Source organism: Octopus bimaculoides, chromosome 8 (genome assembly GCF_046866305.1).
Source record: "Octopus bimaculoides isolate indiv1 chromosome 8, ASM4686630v1, whole genome shotgun sequence".
Lineage (NCBI taxonomy): Eukaryota > Metazoa > Mollusca > Cephalopoda > Octopoda > Octopodidae > Octopus > Octopus bimaculoides.
The window spans coordinates 46,320,074-46,333,575 of record NC_142935.1 but is presented as its reverse complement, the minus strand read 5'-3'; the positions used below and the strand labels follow the sequence as shown (position 1 = coordinate 46,333,575).

The window sequence follows — 13,502 nt, the reverse complement described above, 5'->3', positions numbered from 1 at the left end:
ATACTCTTAAAGCCAGGAACTTTTCAGCACCCACTCATATCAAAAACAAGCCCCGTGTAGAGTTGCTAATAAAGACTTTCCCTACGTGTCCTATTACATTGTTTCATCTTATCGTTTCTATTAATTCTATTGCAGGAACACCTTTCCTATTAATGTAACAAATAAACCATGTTACAACCATAAATAAAACATCTGCTTCAATTTGTGACCCGGTAAGGTTAGAAAAAATGTGGTAGTGAACACATGTCCTTCAAGTGAATTGTAGTTGGTCAGTTTTTTTATTGGCGTTTGGCTCTGTCACACTGCTGGTGCTCATTAATTGTTTGTATGCATTTTTTAATAAATGAACTCCCGCGCGATTTCTGTTAAAATGCTTTGAATTTAAAGTACTAACATAAGAAGCAACATTTGTAAAATGTTCATATTTTTTATAAGAGAGTCTAATGACATTACGATTTAACCTTGAATTTCTGGGCATCTAACTTTTTTTCAATTGTCCAGTTTTGTATTGTATAATATACATACATATATATATATATATATATATATATATATATATATATACATATATATTCATACATACATATAAATATATATACAGGATGGGGCATAAATACTGTTACAAAAGTTCAAAACTATTTTTCATAATTATATTCAAAGAATTCTAATGATTTATTTGAGTTAAATGATAGTTTATTATATGTTTTCTTGTATTTCAGAAACTAAATATTAAAATTTTGTTGCAATGTCTGTTGAATGGAAGAGAAAATTCATCATAGAGCAACATGAGAAGGGCATGCGTCCACCTGAAATATTCAAGTTAGGGAAAAACCTCAAAATTAACAGAATGTTGATAAAAAGGACGATTGATCGTTACCAGGAAACTTCTTCGATCAAAGATAGACAAAGATCAGGCCGTCCCCGCACCTCCAGAACACCAAAACTCATCAAAAATTTTAGGGAAAAAATCAGACGAAATCCAAGAAGATCCATGAGGAGAATGGCAAAAGAAGCACAAACATCGCCAAGGACTATGCGGAGGATATGCAAAAGTGACTTAAAGTTGTCACCCTATAAACTCCAAAAGAGACAGCTTCTCTCCACGCCCACAACTGAAAAGAGACTCAGCAGAAGCAGACTCTTGTTGAACCGTACTAAAGATGGCACGCTCCGTAACATCATCTTTAGTGATGAAAAGTTATTCTCAGTTCAACAGTCTCACAATCATCAAAATGACCGAATCCTTGCTAAAAGTATTGAGGCAATACCTGGTAATGCAGGAAAGGTTTTCAGAACCCCAAAACCAGCATCAGTGATGGTCTGGGCAGCCATTTCTGAAAGAAGGAAAACTCCACTTGTTTTTGTCCTTCAAGGAATCAAGATAAACAAAGAACAGTACATCGAGGACATTCTGGAAGGCGCGTTGATACCATGGTGCAATTCGGTGTGCGGTGATGAAGTTTGGACTTTCCAACAAGATGGGGCGACGAGCCACACGTCTCGATTAACACAACAGTGGTGTAGAGACAACTGTCCGTCCTGGATCAGCAAAGAAGAATGGCCTCTCTCATCACCTGATCTTAACGCTCTTGATTATTCTTTGTGGTCAATTCTGGAGAATGAAGCCTGCTCTACTGCTTGCCAAAATATTGAAGCTCTAAAGAAAAAATTGACCAAGTGCTGGGATAAAATACCCTTAGATGTTGTGCGTGCTGCTATAGATGACTTCCCAAAAAGACTTCGTAGTGTTGTGAAGGCACGAGGTAAACATTTTGAATAAAAGTGACACCATATTGTTCCTTGGGCATTTGCAAAGCATATTTTGTAATAGAGGGTTGTTAAATAAATTTTTGTCGGGATAAATCTGTGTTTTATTTTGTAACAGTATTTATGCCCCACCCTGTATATACACACATATATATACATATATAAATATATATATATACACACATATATATACATACATAACTATATAGATAGAAGCATATAAACTTAGATATTGTAATATTAGTGCTTCTTTACAATAGAAGTAATCCTTGATATATATATTTCCCATGCACACACACACACACACAATATATATATATATATATATATATATATATGCGTATAAGAAGGGATGTCCACCTAGTGGTTATCCCATCTTATACGCATGTAATACCATTTTTCTGAATTATCAGATATTTTTATATGCTAGACCACTGGTTTTAAATTGAAATTAATATTCAATTTATCACCCTCAGTGTATATATATATATATATATATATATATATATATATATATATATATATATATATATATATATATATATATATATATATATAACCAGTTAGTTATTCATAAGTTAGAAAAAGAAGTTTACTTAGTATGAGACAGAGTAGTTATATTTTTATATCATCGAGCAATAGTTGTGTCATATAACTGTTCAGAATATTACCCTCAGCTTCGCGATGACTATTGCACGCGTCAGTATTGATGATTCTTCAGATATGGTGGTCGGAAGTGCATAGTCTCTTTTATGTTAGTGGTATAATATACACACTGCTTAGCTCTGTGTTGGCAAAGGAAGATTTTCTCTTTCTCTCTCTCTCTCTCTCTCTTGCTCTCAAGAAATTTTCGAGAAGGCAGCCCCCACCCCACCCCACAACAACAACGCCCAATAATGGCTTTAAAGATGAATTAATATGTAACACCTCTAATAATAATACGAATAATAACAATAGACCACACCTTTCCCTTAATATTAAAACCAACTTCGGTAAAAGATTCCTGTCTCTCTCGAACATTCATTTTCCTGAAAATCACAGGCACAGAAAAAAATTTAACAGGCGCTCAGTTAAATTATTATATAGCTGTTGTCCCGATATGAAAAACATCATTACACACAAACACCACCAAGTGCCTACTCCTGGTTGTAACTCTCGTGACCCAGGAACCTATCCACTCCACCAGAGATGCATGATTAAATGTCATATATGAAACAGAAATTACAGCAATGCTAGATGATAAGAAATGCTACACTGGGCAATCTGAAGGTAACTTCAAAAATCCCTAGGCTAACCACATATCTTACTTCCGACACAAGAACAAAGGTAAAACCACTAAGTTGGCTAGCCACATATGTGGTTTGAAGTCTAACGCCACACTACATACAATAAAGTGGAAAATAATTGAAAAGTCTAAACCGTATGTCAACGGATCAAAAAATGTAAGCTATGCGTAACTGAAAGATCACAGATTCTGTTCAGATCTAAGAACTCTACCGCGCTGCTGAATTCCAGATCTGACATTTTTAGAGTTGTAAACGTACGGATAAGTTTCTGTTGGCGAATTAGAAAGTACCACCTTCTCCGGATTGAGCAGCTGTATAGCAGATTTTAGGCCACAATCCTTTCAGACTTATGACTTTACGGTCAAAGGAGAAATAACTCTAATTATTACCCTCTTGCTTTTTGCTGTTTTCTTTTTCGTTTTCCGGTTTTTTGCATCTTCCTTCCACATCTTCGTTCTCTTTTTAGCTTATTATGCCACGTGGGCACAGCCTGAGGATTGCGTGAAAGCACCAGATGTGTTTAAAAATGCTGTCTGAGCTGTTCTCATCGCATGAAACTAATAGTAGCTCATAAAAATATATATTGAGCTTATTAAATAACATTTATCTCCCACTAGATGGGATACTTTTTTGTTGATTTTACAATATATACATATATATATATATATATATATATATATCAAAAATGAATTAAGATGGTGTTTCCAGAATTGAAAGAGATAACAAACGATCAGAATAATTCTTACAGCAAGGGTCATTTACATCCAGTACAAAAAATATGCTGATTACAATAGATCCAAAGAGTATTAAAATAAATCGAAAATGTAGCACAATATGTTGAATAACAACATAGAGAATAGTGTGTGTAACAATAGCGAATAGCCATATGAAATGAACGCATTACTGACTCATGAAAATACATAAAAATTTCATTTTATAATCTGCAATGAAGTTAACAGAAATTAATAGTAGTTCGTAGCAAAATGTTCAATTAAATAACGTCTGGATGAAAGAGAGTTCATATTTACAAAAGTGTTTAATTAGATAATGTCTGGATGAGACAGAGTTCATATTTACAAAAATGTTCGGGGGAAAATTAATATGAAATAATCAAAGAAAAATTCAAGACAATATTTCAAACAACAATTGATATGAGCATAAAATCAATTTGTGTGTCTTGCTATAAAGTGTATGTTAATGAGCACAAAAATGTATTATTTTGATAATGTGTGTGTGAGAGAGAGAGCATTGATTTTGAATGGCGTGGGCTCTTGTAGATACTGAAATAGACTGGCTGTCTACGAAAAAATATTTCCTTTAGAAAGGTACGTAGGCTCCAGCAAGTCTGTCTTGTAAGGACGATTTACAGGCGGAAGTTGTCTGATTAGTAGAAAATGACTAGAAAAAATCAAATAAAATAACTGCGCATTACTTCTGTTTTATGTTCATCAACTACAGCCGTTCCTCGCTCTCTTTTGCTTTTAAAGCATTCCCAAATGTAAGGTGAAACGCTTTAATTGAAGTCACGTTCCCTCCAGTTTCTTTTTAGATATCATTTGGATATTTACAAATGTGAAAAGAATAACAATAAATGATTTCATAATATTATTAAAATCAATCATATGAAACATATATAATCCTTTCAGTACCTTTTGGTTATCTCCCCACCGTTTTATAAAAAATATCGGTACTTATGGTTTAACCCTCAATAAAGCAAAGAAAAAATTTTTTAATTAATAAACATGAAAGCGGAAAAAAATAAAAAGGACATGTTATTGAATGTAGTGGCTTCGTGCAGGCATGACGTGGATTCGATTCTCGATCGCCAAATTTCACTTAACAGTTCAACAACACTACTTTTCTCATGATAAAACAATAGTTTTTCTGTGAATGACGTAGTTACATTTACTAGATGCTGTCTTGGCGATCGAGGATCGAATCCACGCCATGCCTGCATGAAGCCACCACAAATCTAATGACATTTTTATAACAAATCATAGCATGCCTCTCTAGGAGGCCAAGCGTCAACGAAGTATTAAATCAAAAGGATCGAACCATTTTAATCCAATCTCTTGTCGCCACATAAATTCAACTTCCTAGTGGGGAGATAACCCATTTTTTTAATGGTAATTTTTTAATGGGGATGAGATAACCAAAAAGTACAATCCTTTCTACTATAGGTACAAGGCCTAAAATTTTGGGGGAGGGGACTAGTCGATTGGAACAGTCAAGTACCCTCACGGGCATCCTCGGTAAGGTGAGCCGCCAACGATGACAAGTTAGTGGCCCAGTCCTTCCAAACGTTTCAAACAACACAGGCTGGAAGAGACAGTTCACTGACAGGTCCCGATACTTCAGGGTTTTGTTTCGTTCGACTACACAAGCGATGACACTCTCATCTGCCACAGCATCCATGATGTGGGATGAAACAAAGGAGCCACAGACAGTGGCGTCCTAGATGAGGCACCTACATCTTACCCAGGGACAAAGGGTAAAAACATCTGGTCCCTTCCCGTCACTTCTGAATAATACCGGCAGCTCCAGAACTGGGGGTATATTAACCCGAGCCAGGGCCTGCTTAATGATTACATTCAGCGAAACTACCAGCATTTGGGTGGCAAGGCAGACCATGAAATAAATGCAAAAGGAAATAACTTAAATATCTATAAGATAGAAAATATGAATTTATGAAAAAATTTAACGAATTATAAGTTCCAGTGTTTGATATCGGTTTGCTAAAGTTGAACAGCATTGGTTGCTCTATCGGGCAGATCTCCCTGAACTAATAAAGACAGAAATACCAGGCAGATGTACCTGAACAAACAGTAAAGTTCAAATCACTTACCTGAAATCCACCTTTTTTCTTCAACTTTTCGTTAGATATTTTTGTTGAAACACTTCTAATTTATTTAAATTAATTTCAGAAATAATGAAGAATACAGTAAAATAACTTTGCTGTTAATTATATTAATATTTGGAACATATATTGACTTAAAATTTTTATGGAAAATTTTAATTTTCATTGCTATAAGACAGAAAGCTTGAACTATAGAAGCAAGAGCGATTTTGGATGACCGAAAGTATGAAAGTAGTATGGTCATCTATGTATCATGCGTAATGTATACATGCTATCGATATTACATCTCATCTATATGCAGTGGTAAAAAAGCAATAACTATCAGAGAGGAGAGAACACAGTAGGTCCATAAGAGATGTTATCTCAGTGCAAATACTCAGTAACTGGCATATTGGCAGTGTGTATACATTAAGTATGATACGTATATAGTTATTTTGATTTAATACTGTCTCCGTTGCGTATACTGGGTCGTTAAATTAGTGACATTCTTTTATTACTTGTTTCAGTTATTTGACTGCAGCCATGCTGGAGCACCACCTTGCAATGTTTTAGTCGATGAAATCGACCCCAGGACTTATTCTTTGTCAGCCTAGTACCAATTCTATTGGTCTTTTTTGCCTAACCGCTAAATTACTAAACGGTGATCTTAGAATTGATCGCAAATTTATTTATTTCGCAAATGAATGACATTGATACAGTAGCGTAACGTGGGGTGTGTGAACCGCACAGGGCGGCCACTTTATAAACGCATGTTAGCTGTTATCGAAGATATGCTAAATTTAAAGATTTATGTTACCGCACAGGATGATCAAAGCCCACGCTATGTCACTGCATCAATAATAATGTTACTTTGGTAATAAAACTTTCAAACAAGTGAAGACAATATTGTTTTAGCAAATATAATTTTAAAGAAAATTGAGAAAAAAATTATTCACATATAGCTTGGAGTATTTATGGCCAAGGCTTCGCTATCACAAGGCAAGTCTAATTCACAGCAAATGAATTTACTACATAATGGAAGAGAAAATTCATTTGGAAATTATTTTTTTGTGAAGGTAAAAACGGTATTTTATATTCCAAGATCGCAGAAATAAGAGCGAAAAATTTGAAAGAAAAAGAAAAGATAGTAAAGCTGTAAAATAGAGAAATAATTCTAACAAAACATTTCCACTATTTGATATTTTAAAATCCTACTGTACGAATAAAATATATTTTAAATAAATTTATGTGGAGATGAAATTCAGATTTAAAGCAAAGTTAATGTTTTCTTTTACAGCATTAGGTACAGCTGTACCAAAAGTGGTAATGATCGCTTTTTAAAAAACAAAAGTAAATTCGGTAGCAAACATTACAACTTGATGGGGCTTTAAAGATTTCTCAAATGAAATCAAGGATTTTCTTTTCTTTCTTTTTTTTTTTTTTGTCATAGATGTCTTTCTTTGATATTCTACACTGCCAGGATTTCTTCTGTGATGTACATACATTTCTCTAATCCATCAATAATTTTAAACATTTTCTTCATATTGTCTAAGGGAAATTTTTCACTGTTATTTGATATCACGCATCTAGTACTTCATACACAGTATTCTTTATAGCAAGTTCTTTATTTTAGGAATTTTCCATACACCTCCGCTTCTGTTCTTAGCTGCTAGCATTACAATTCAAAAAAGTGACTTTATATTTATTCTTCATATGTTCAGAGTTCAAATTCCGCCGAAGTCGACTCTACCTTTCGTCCTTTCAGAGTTGAAAGAATAAGTACCAGTCGAGCACTAGGATTCATGCAATTGACTGCACCCTCCTCCAAGATTTCAGGCCTTGTGCCTATAGTAGAAAGGATGTTTAGCCTTCAATAACTAATGTGTGCCTTAATTGCATACAAGAATTAATGACGTTGTAGTTGTGCAGGGTTGAGTACGATACGTAAATATTATTTCTGATCGGGACACCTGGAAGATAAATGGAACAGATATTCAAGAAAAACAAAATGTTGAACGAAGTATCTAGTATCTGTGTCCTGCAATGGGTACGAAACCCTGATAGGATGTGTTTATGAAACCAATTAGAAAAACGTGTTCCTAGTGGTTCATACCTTTTAGTTAGCATAATAATGAACTGCTTGAGTATCCACAACTTTAAGCAACAAGAAGATGGGCTTTTGCTTACTACAGCAACTTCAAATTTATGGCTGTTGGCTGCATTACCACACGATAGCACAGGTAAATCTGTCCATGGCATCCTAAACTCCTGGTGTCGATCGCTCATCAGCTGTAGCATATATTTCCCTGAAGCAATAATAACAACTATGTTTCATCAAAATTTGTACATTTGTTCAGCAATTCAGACTTTATCAGCGAAAATCATTACAAACTCATCCATGAATTTCTCGGATGCTGTGTAAATTAACAGATATCACTATAAATCTTTAATCATTAAATGCCATCCCTTTAAAAAAAAACTTTTGAATTTAACCTTGTAAATATTCACAACTACTTTCAATATTCACTTCGTTGTCGTAGATTTTTATTTGCATCTTGATCCCCAAGAAACACATTTTAACTCCAATATTAACGAAACCACTCTATCAACACACGATTAAAATTTTTATTTTACTATGCAATGTATTTTTTTTCTCTATTTTTATCCACTTCTATTTATTAATGTCATCTTAGAACGTCAGCATTTTCTTTTTCAGTTTCTTAAGGCTATATATAATTCTTGTGCCAATGCCAGCCACCTCACTTTAGAATTACACTGCTGTCGAGTTTTTCCGATAACTTGACGTTTTGTGTTATTAATACACAAAAATGCTTCATATTTTTCTTTTCACTATTACCCGTATGTATATTTGCAGGTCTTTTAAGAATTTTCAAAATAAAGTAGAACATAAAACATGTAGTATGTTATGCACGCACGACGGTATTGCTATGACAGCGGTCGCCAATAAACGGGCACCAACTTAACTTCTTTAATCTAGTATTTACATACTATTATTTGTAGCTTTGCGTGCGCTTCGAGATCCACTGTTCCAAGGAAGAAAAATTACGTTCTTGTGACGTTAACAATATATATGTTTGTGCGTGTGTGTGTGAAAAAATATTATCATCATAATCATCATCTTCATTTTACGGTCGTTTTTCTTATACTACTATTGATTGGATGTCGCGAGTTTCTCAACACTTGCTTCGACCCTTTGTCATCTTTTAATTTCAGGTTTCACCAATTTTCCAAATCTTCTTCGTTCTCCACAGATTCTTTCTACTTGGAACGCTTAGCTATTATTTACCTACCGTCACCCTCTCTACGCATTACATGGTTGTACAAATGCAGTCTATTCTCTTGCACGTATCTAGGGCCTCTTATAACCAGCTTTTCCATCTCAATTCATTTTGCTCCGATTTTCATGCTCACTAACATTACACGTTAAGCGGAGCATAATTGTTTCATTTCTTTCCATCTTTCGCATGCTCTCCACATTCAATTCCCATATTTTGCTATTATGCAACAAAGCATTCAACATTCCACCCTTCACTCGGAGAGAAATGAGTTTTGTTCCCAGCAAAGATAATAATTTCCTGAACATTTTTTCTACCTTGTTTCTAACCTGCTTACTATTCACACGGGGTTCTTTCCATTCCTAAGCAGGTCATTTAGGCAACAGAAGCCGACAGCTACTTTTCGGAAACTTCCAACCATTTCAAAGAATTTATTTTACTGGTATAATTAATGCTAATTACATCTGCACGTCTGCTATATGCATACGAAATCTTTTCTTCTACTCCTGCCTGCGATCGCATTGCATCTTTTCTACATCCATAGTTTATGCTAGGATGCACAGTACAGAGTTCCAACCCACTCATCTTTTGCATTATAAGCATGATAACCTCACCGATGGAAGTAGATACCCGTCTTCTTTATAGATATCTAAAACTTTAGAATTTTCCGTCTTTACTTCGAAACCTCTCGGTTGTAGGCTTTGCCTCCTAGTTCAGAATTTCTCCTCTCGACTAACAGGAGTTCCCACAGACAGCCGATCTTAAACTATTCTATCTTGTCTGAGAAACTTATTAAACGAAAGGTACCTGCGATTTCAGCCTTGGTATACACCCACAAGTATGCTAAACTCCTTGCTGATCTTATTGTTGTTCACCTTGTTTATGGCTTGCACGATCACGTGTACATTTAGTTTTCTTAACGAACACCAGATTGCGCTTCATATCAATTTCTTGTACCCAGGCTAATGCCTTCTAAAGGTCGAAGGTCGGGAAGTGCTAGGTATAGTGCTAAACTATACGTCATGTTTACAATAATTACAAAAATTCAGATAAGTTCACATTTTAGGTGTCTGTAATGATTAAATATGGCAGTTCACCGATGTTATACAAGTAATGCAGCATAAAAATAAAGCGTCCAGTTCAAATATTCTTCTTCTTCTTTTTAGGTCTGTTTGTGCCTTTGAGCGGCACATCAGGCAATCAGTGATCACCAATTAATTATCTCCGTCTCTGGCCAACCGGTATACTTCTTCCCAAGTGATGTTCAATCTGCGTAGGTCATCTCTCTCAGCTTGTCTACAAGATACATTCTTCCATTACAAGAAACGACCGGCGCACTGTAATTAAGGCCATCAGGTGGTGTCCAAATATACTTGGAACATATTCGAACCCGTAAGAAAACCTTTAACTCTGTTTTGTCATGGAGAAAATTTCTCGCTGTAGGCAAGTAGTTTAAATCAGCTCGCAACTCCACCTACCTAATCGGGTTCGAATATTCCCCAAGCATATTTGAACTGGTAATAACCTTGTATTTATACGCATCACTGCTTGGCGCTGCCACTCTATAAATCTGTCTTTGGTTGTCTGCTAACAGCTGAATATCGTAGCTCAGTAATACTATACCGGGAACACGCCTTAGAATTATCTCTGGTTGTCGCCTTATAACTGAGTATGGCAGTTTCGTAAATGTTATAAAAACAATACACCATAGAATTGTTCGTGGTTGTCACATAAAAATGTCTTGATTGTGTGCAAATATGCAAACACCCCCATGCCACAACAACGTTACTATATCAATATCACAGACCCATTAGATAGATACGGTGAGCGGCTGCTGACGTGCTACGTTGCCATATTAATAGCAGGATGCTATCGGCATAACATTACTTCAGCTACGAAAGACAAACCACATTCATAATATATATGTATATATTTCAATCGAGTTCACTTTGCAATTCTGCACCACCTACATGGTGATGTCGCTTTACTCAATAAGTCGTTGTGAGAATTAACATGATTTAGTAGTAACAGCAGTAAGAAAGAGAATGGAGACTGAATATTATTAACAGTAATTGGAGCAGTTTATTGTGCGGACCTGTTCGAAATATTACCACGAGGTAACGCATGATCAAGCGACGGCTCCACCTTAATATGAGAATCTGGTGATGTCGGCCCGTTAATAACAGTATTATGATTAACAGATATGCTTGAGCAGCGATATTTAGGAGTAATCTGTTCAATTGACGCTGATCTTTTCATCTTCACTTTTAATCCGAGCTAAGTTTCTGCCAGCATGAATCAGATAACGTGCATATGCGAGAAATTTCATTATATTGTTCTTGTAATGAACGATGAAAAGAATTTAAATATCTATCAATGGATTTGATGATTAATGATAATTTGGTTAACATCGAAGACGGAATGAGAGAGCGCGATACACCAGAATTCACTTGCATTTGAACTGAGTATCCGTCCAATTTACAATTAACCCACTGTAAATTATCATTTGTTGAACAATTAATATTAAGTGTTATTTCCTCTTTGCCAGACTAAAGAATCATACACTAAATGTTAACATTATGAGCGTGGGAGAATACAGTGTTATTTGACCAGCAGAATTTACTAAAGTAACCCAATTTAGCATAGTTATTGCATTTCAAACTCACAAATACATTTTAAATCCTAGCTACATTCAGTCTTTTGTTGCGTATGAAGTATCCTCTTAGCAAGAATCCTCGCATGTAGCATAAAATATTTTTGTATTAGAACTTGTTCCGAGGTGGCAAACAGTCAAAATTGTTTACTCACCGGACACAAGACTGAGTGGTATTTCTTTCGGCTCTTTACCTTTTAAGTTATAATTGCGCAGAAGTCAACTTTGTCTTTCGCCTTTTAAGTATCGGTTGAGCACTGAGATTGATGTATATGCTGGGGTTAAATTTGGCGATATTTTAGGTTTACTTTTTTTCAGGAACAGCTTTCTTTCTGTCATTTTTTCTCCGTCAAAGGCTTGTTGACCCCACTAAGTTAGCGATTTTATCTTAAGGCATCGAAACTGCCAGAAACATTAGCGAGATAGCTGATGAAGGTTAACCTTTCATTTGTTCTGTCTTGTAGATACTTTTACTGTTTAAATCCATTTATTTCACTGATAATTGCTGGTGCACTCAATCCAATTTTCTCTTATGGTACACTGCAGCTCCCTGTCTTTCTCTCCTTTTATCTTCTCATCTATCTTTTTTTTCTCTGTCCCTCCCTTTCCTTTTTTATGATGTCACTTCTGACAGTCCATCCACTCTGCGTTGTTCTGCTTCCACTGCACTCTAAAACCTTTCTTTTACCTTTACAGCTCATCAAGCGAGCAGATGTATCCTTCGACTATGTTACTTGCTTAAGGACAATCCAAATAGCTAATCCCGTTTTTTTTTGTTTTTTATTCTTCAGCACTCTACTTGTTGCATTATTGTATTATATTGTTTCGTCTCGCTTTATTTTCATCGTAATTGGCTTATGCTGTATTTTTTTTATTTCATAACATGTAGGTATATTTTCCTTTACTTTTTTTTTCTTTTTATGCTAGTCACTTTTTTCTCCGTAGTGTATAATTGCATACTGAAACAGCAATACTGATTCGTGCCCACAAGTCTAACTGTTTAATGACACAACTGCAAATTTACGAGATTGACTTCTTTGCTCACAATTCTAAATTAATGAGACAGACACCATATGAAACGAATTCAATTACTAAACTGAAATTTGAGAACAAAAATCTTGAACTCGCCCACTACTACTACTACTGCTGCTATTATTACTACTATTACTATTACTACTACTACTTCTACCTGAAATATTTAATCGTCACTCATGATTATAGGTTACATCGCTGAAGCTTTACTCTAATGATAACCACTAAGAACAAGCCATCCCTCCAAGTAGCAATCAATGTGTTAAAAAGCATTCATTGAAAATTTTAGTTTAACAAATAAAAAAAAAAAAGGAAACAGAATTAAGTGACTTCACCAACTTCTGCCAAAAGGCTTCTAAGTTTGAATTGATGCATTCAAAAATTCTTTGAAATTCTCAGCTGGTTTTTGTCTATATTTCCATTTTCCTGACGACCACCTATTGGTAGTAAACTGTTGTTGATGTTACTACGACTATTTCTGATTGATTCCGCCCTTTTAAAAGTTGTACGTTTACTTGATTTTTTTTTTTTGGTGCGTGTTTTTACAATACTTACACACCAGAGGATAACTTACGGGTAATTTCCTTCAATTAGACTGAAACATTTATACGATCATTCAAAAATATTTTTGA

General features: G+C 35.0%; 1 protein-coding gene and 2 long non-coding RNA genes across 3 annotated transcripts; 2 read left to right on the top strand and 1 right to left on the bottom strand.

Annotated features, from left to right (window-relative positions):
* The first annotated feature begins 610 nt into the window (after positions 1–610).
* Positions 611–1,784, top strand: LOC149134388 (uncharacterized). Its single transcript, XM_089355953.1, has one exon. It carries the CDS (start codon positions 746–748, stop codon positions 1,778–1,780), a length of 1,035 nt encoding a protein of 344 aa, XP_089212079.1. The 5' UTR covers positions 611–745; the 3' UTR covers positions 1,781–1,784.
* A 605-nt stretch (positions 1,785–2,389) lies between these two features.
* LOC149134387 (uncharacterized) lies at positions 2,390–6,514 on the top strand. Its single transcript, XR_016242871.1, has 2 exons — positions 2,390–5,878; positions 6,417–6,514. It is a non-coding gene; the product is annotated as an uncharacterized LOC149134387 (long non-coding RNA).
* Positions 6,515–7,623: 1,109 nt separating this feature from the next.
* Positions 7,624–13,491, bottom strand: LOC149134386 (uncharacterized). The gene is made up of 2 exons (XR_016242870.1): positions 8,003–13,491; positions 7,624–7,859 (listed from the first exon to the last, which is right to left on the bottom strand). It is a non-coding gene; the product is annotated as an uncharacterized LOC149134386 (long non-coding RNA).
* Positions 13,492–13,502: the final 11 nt, after the last annotated feature.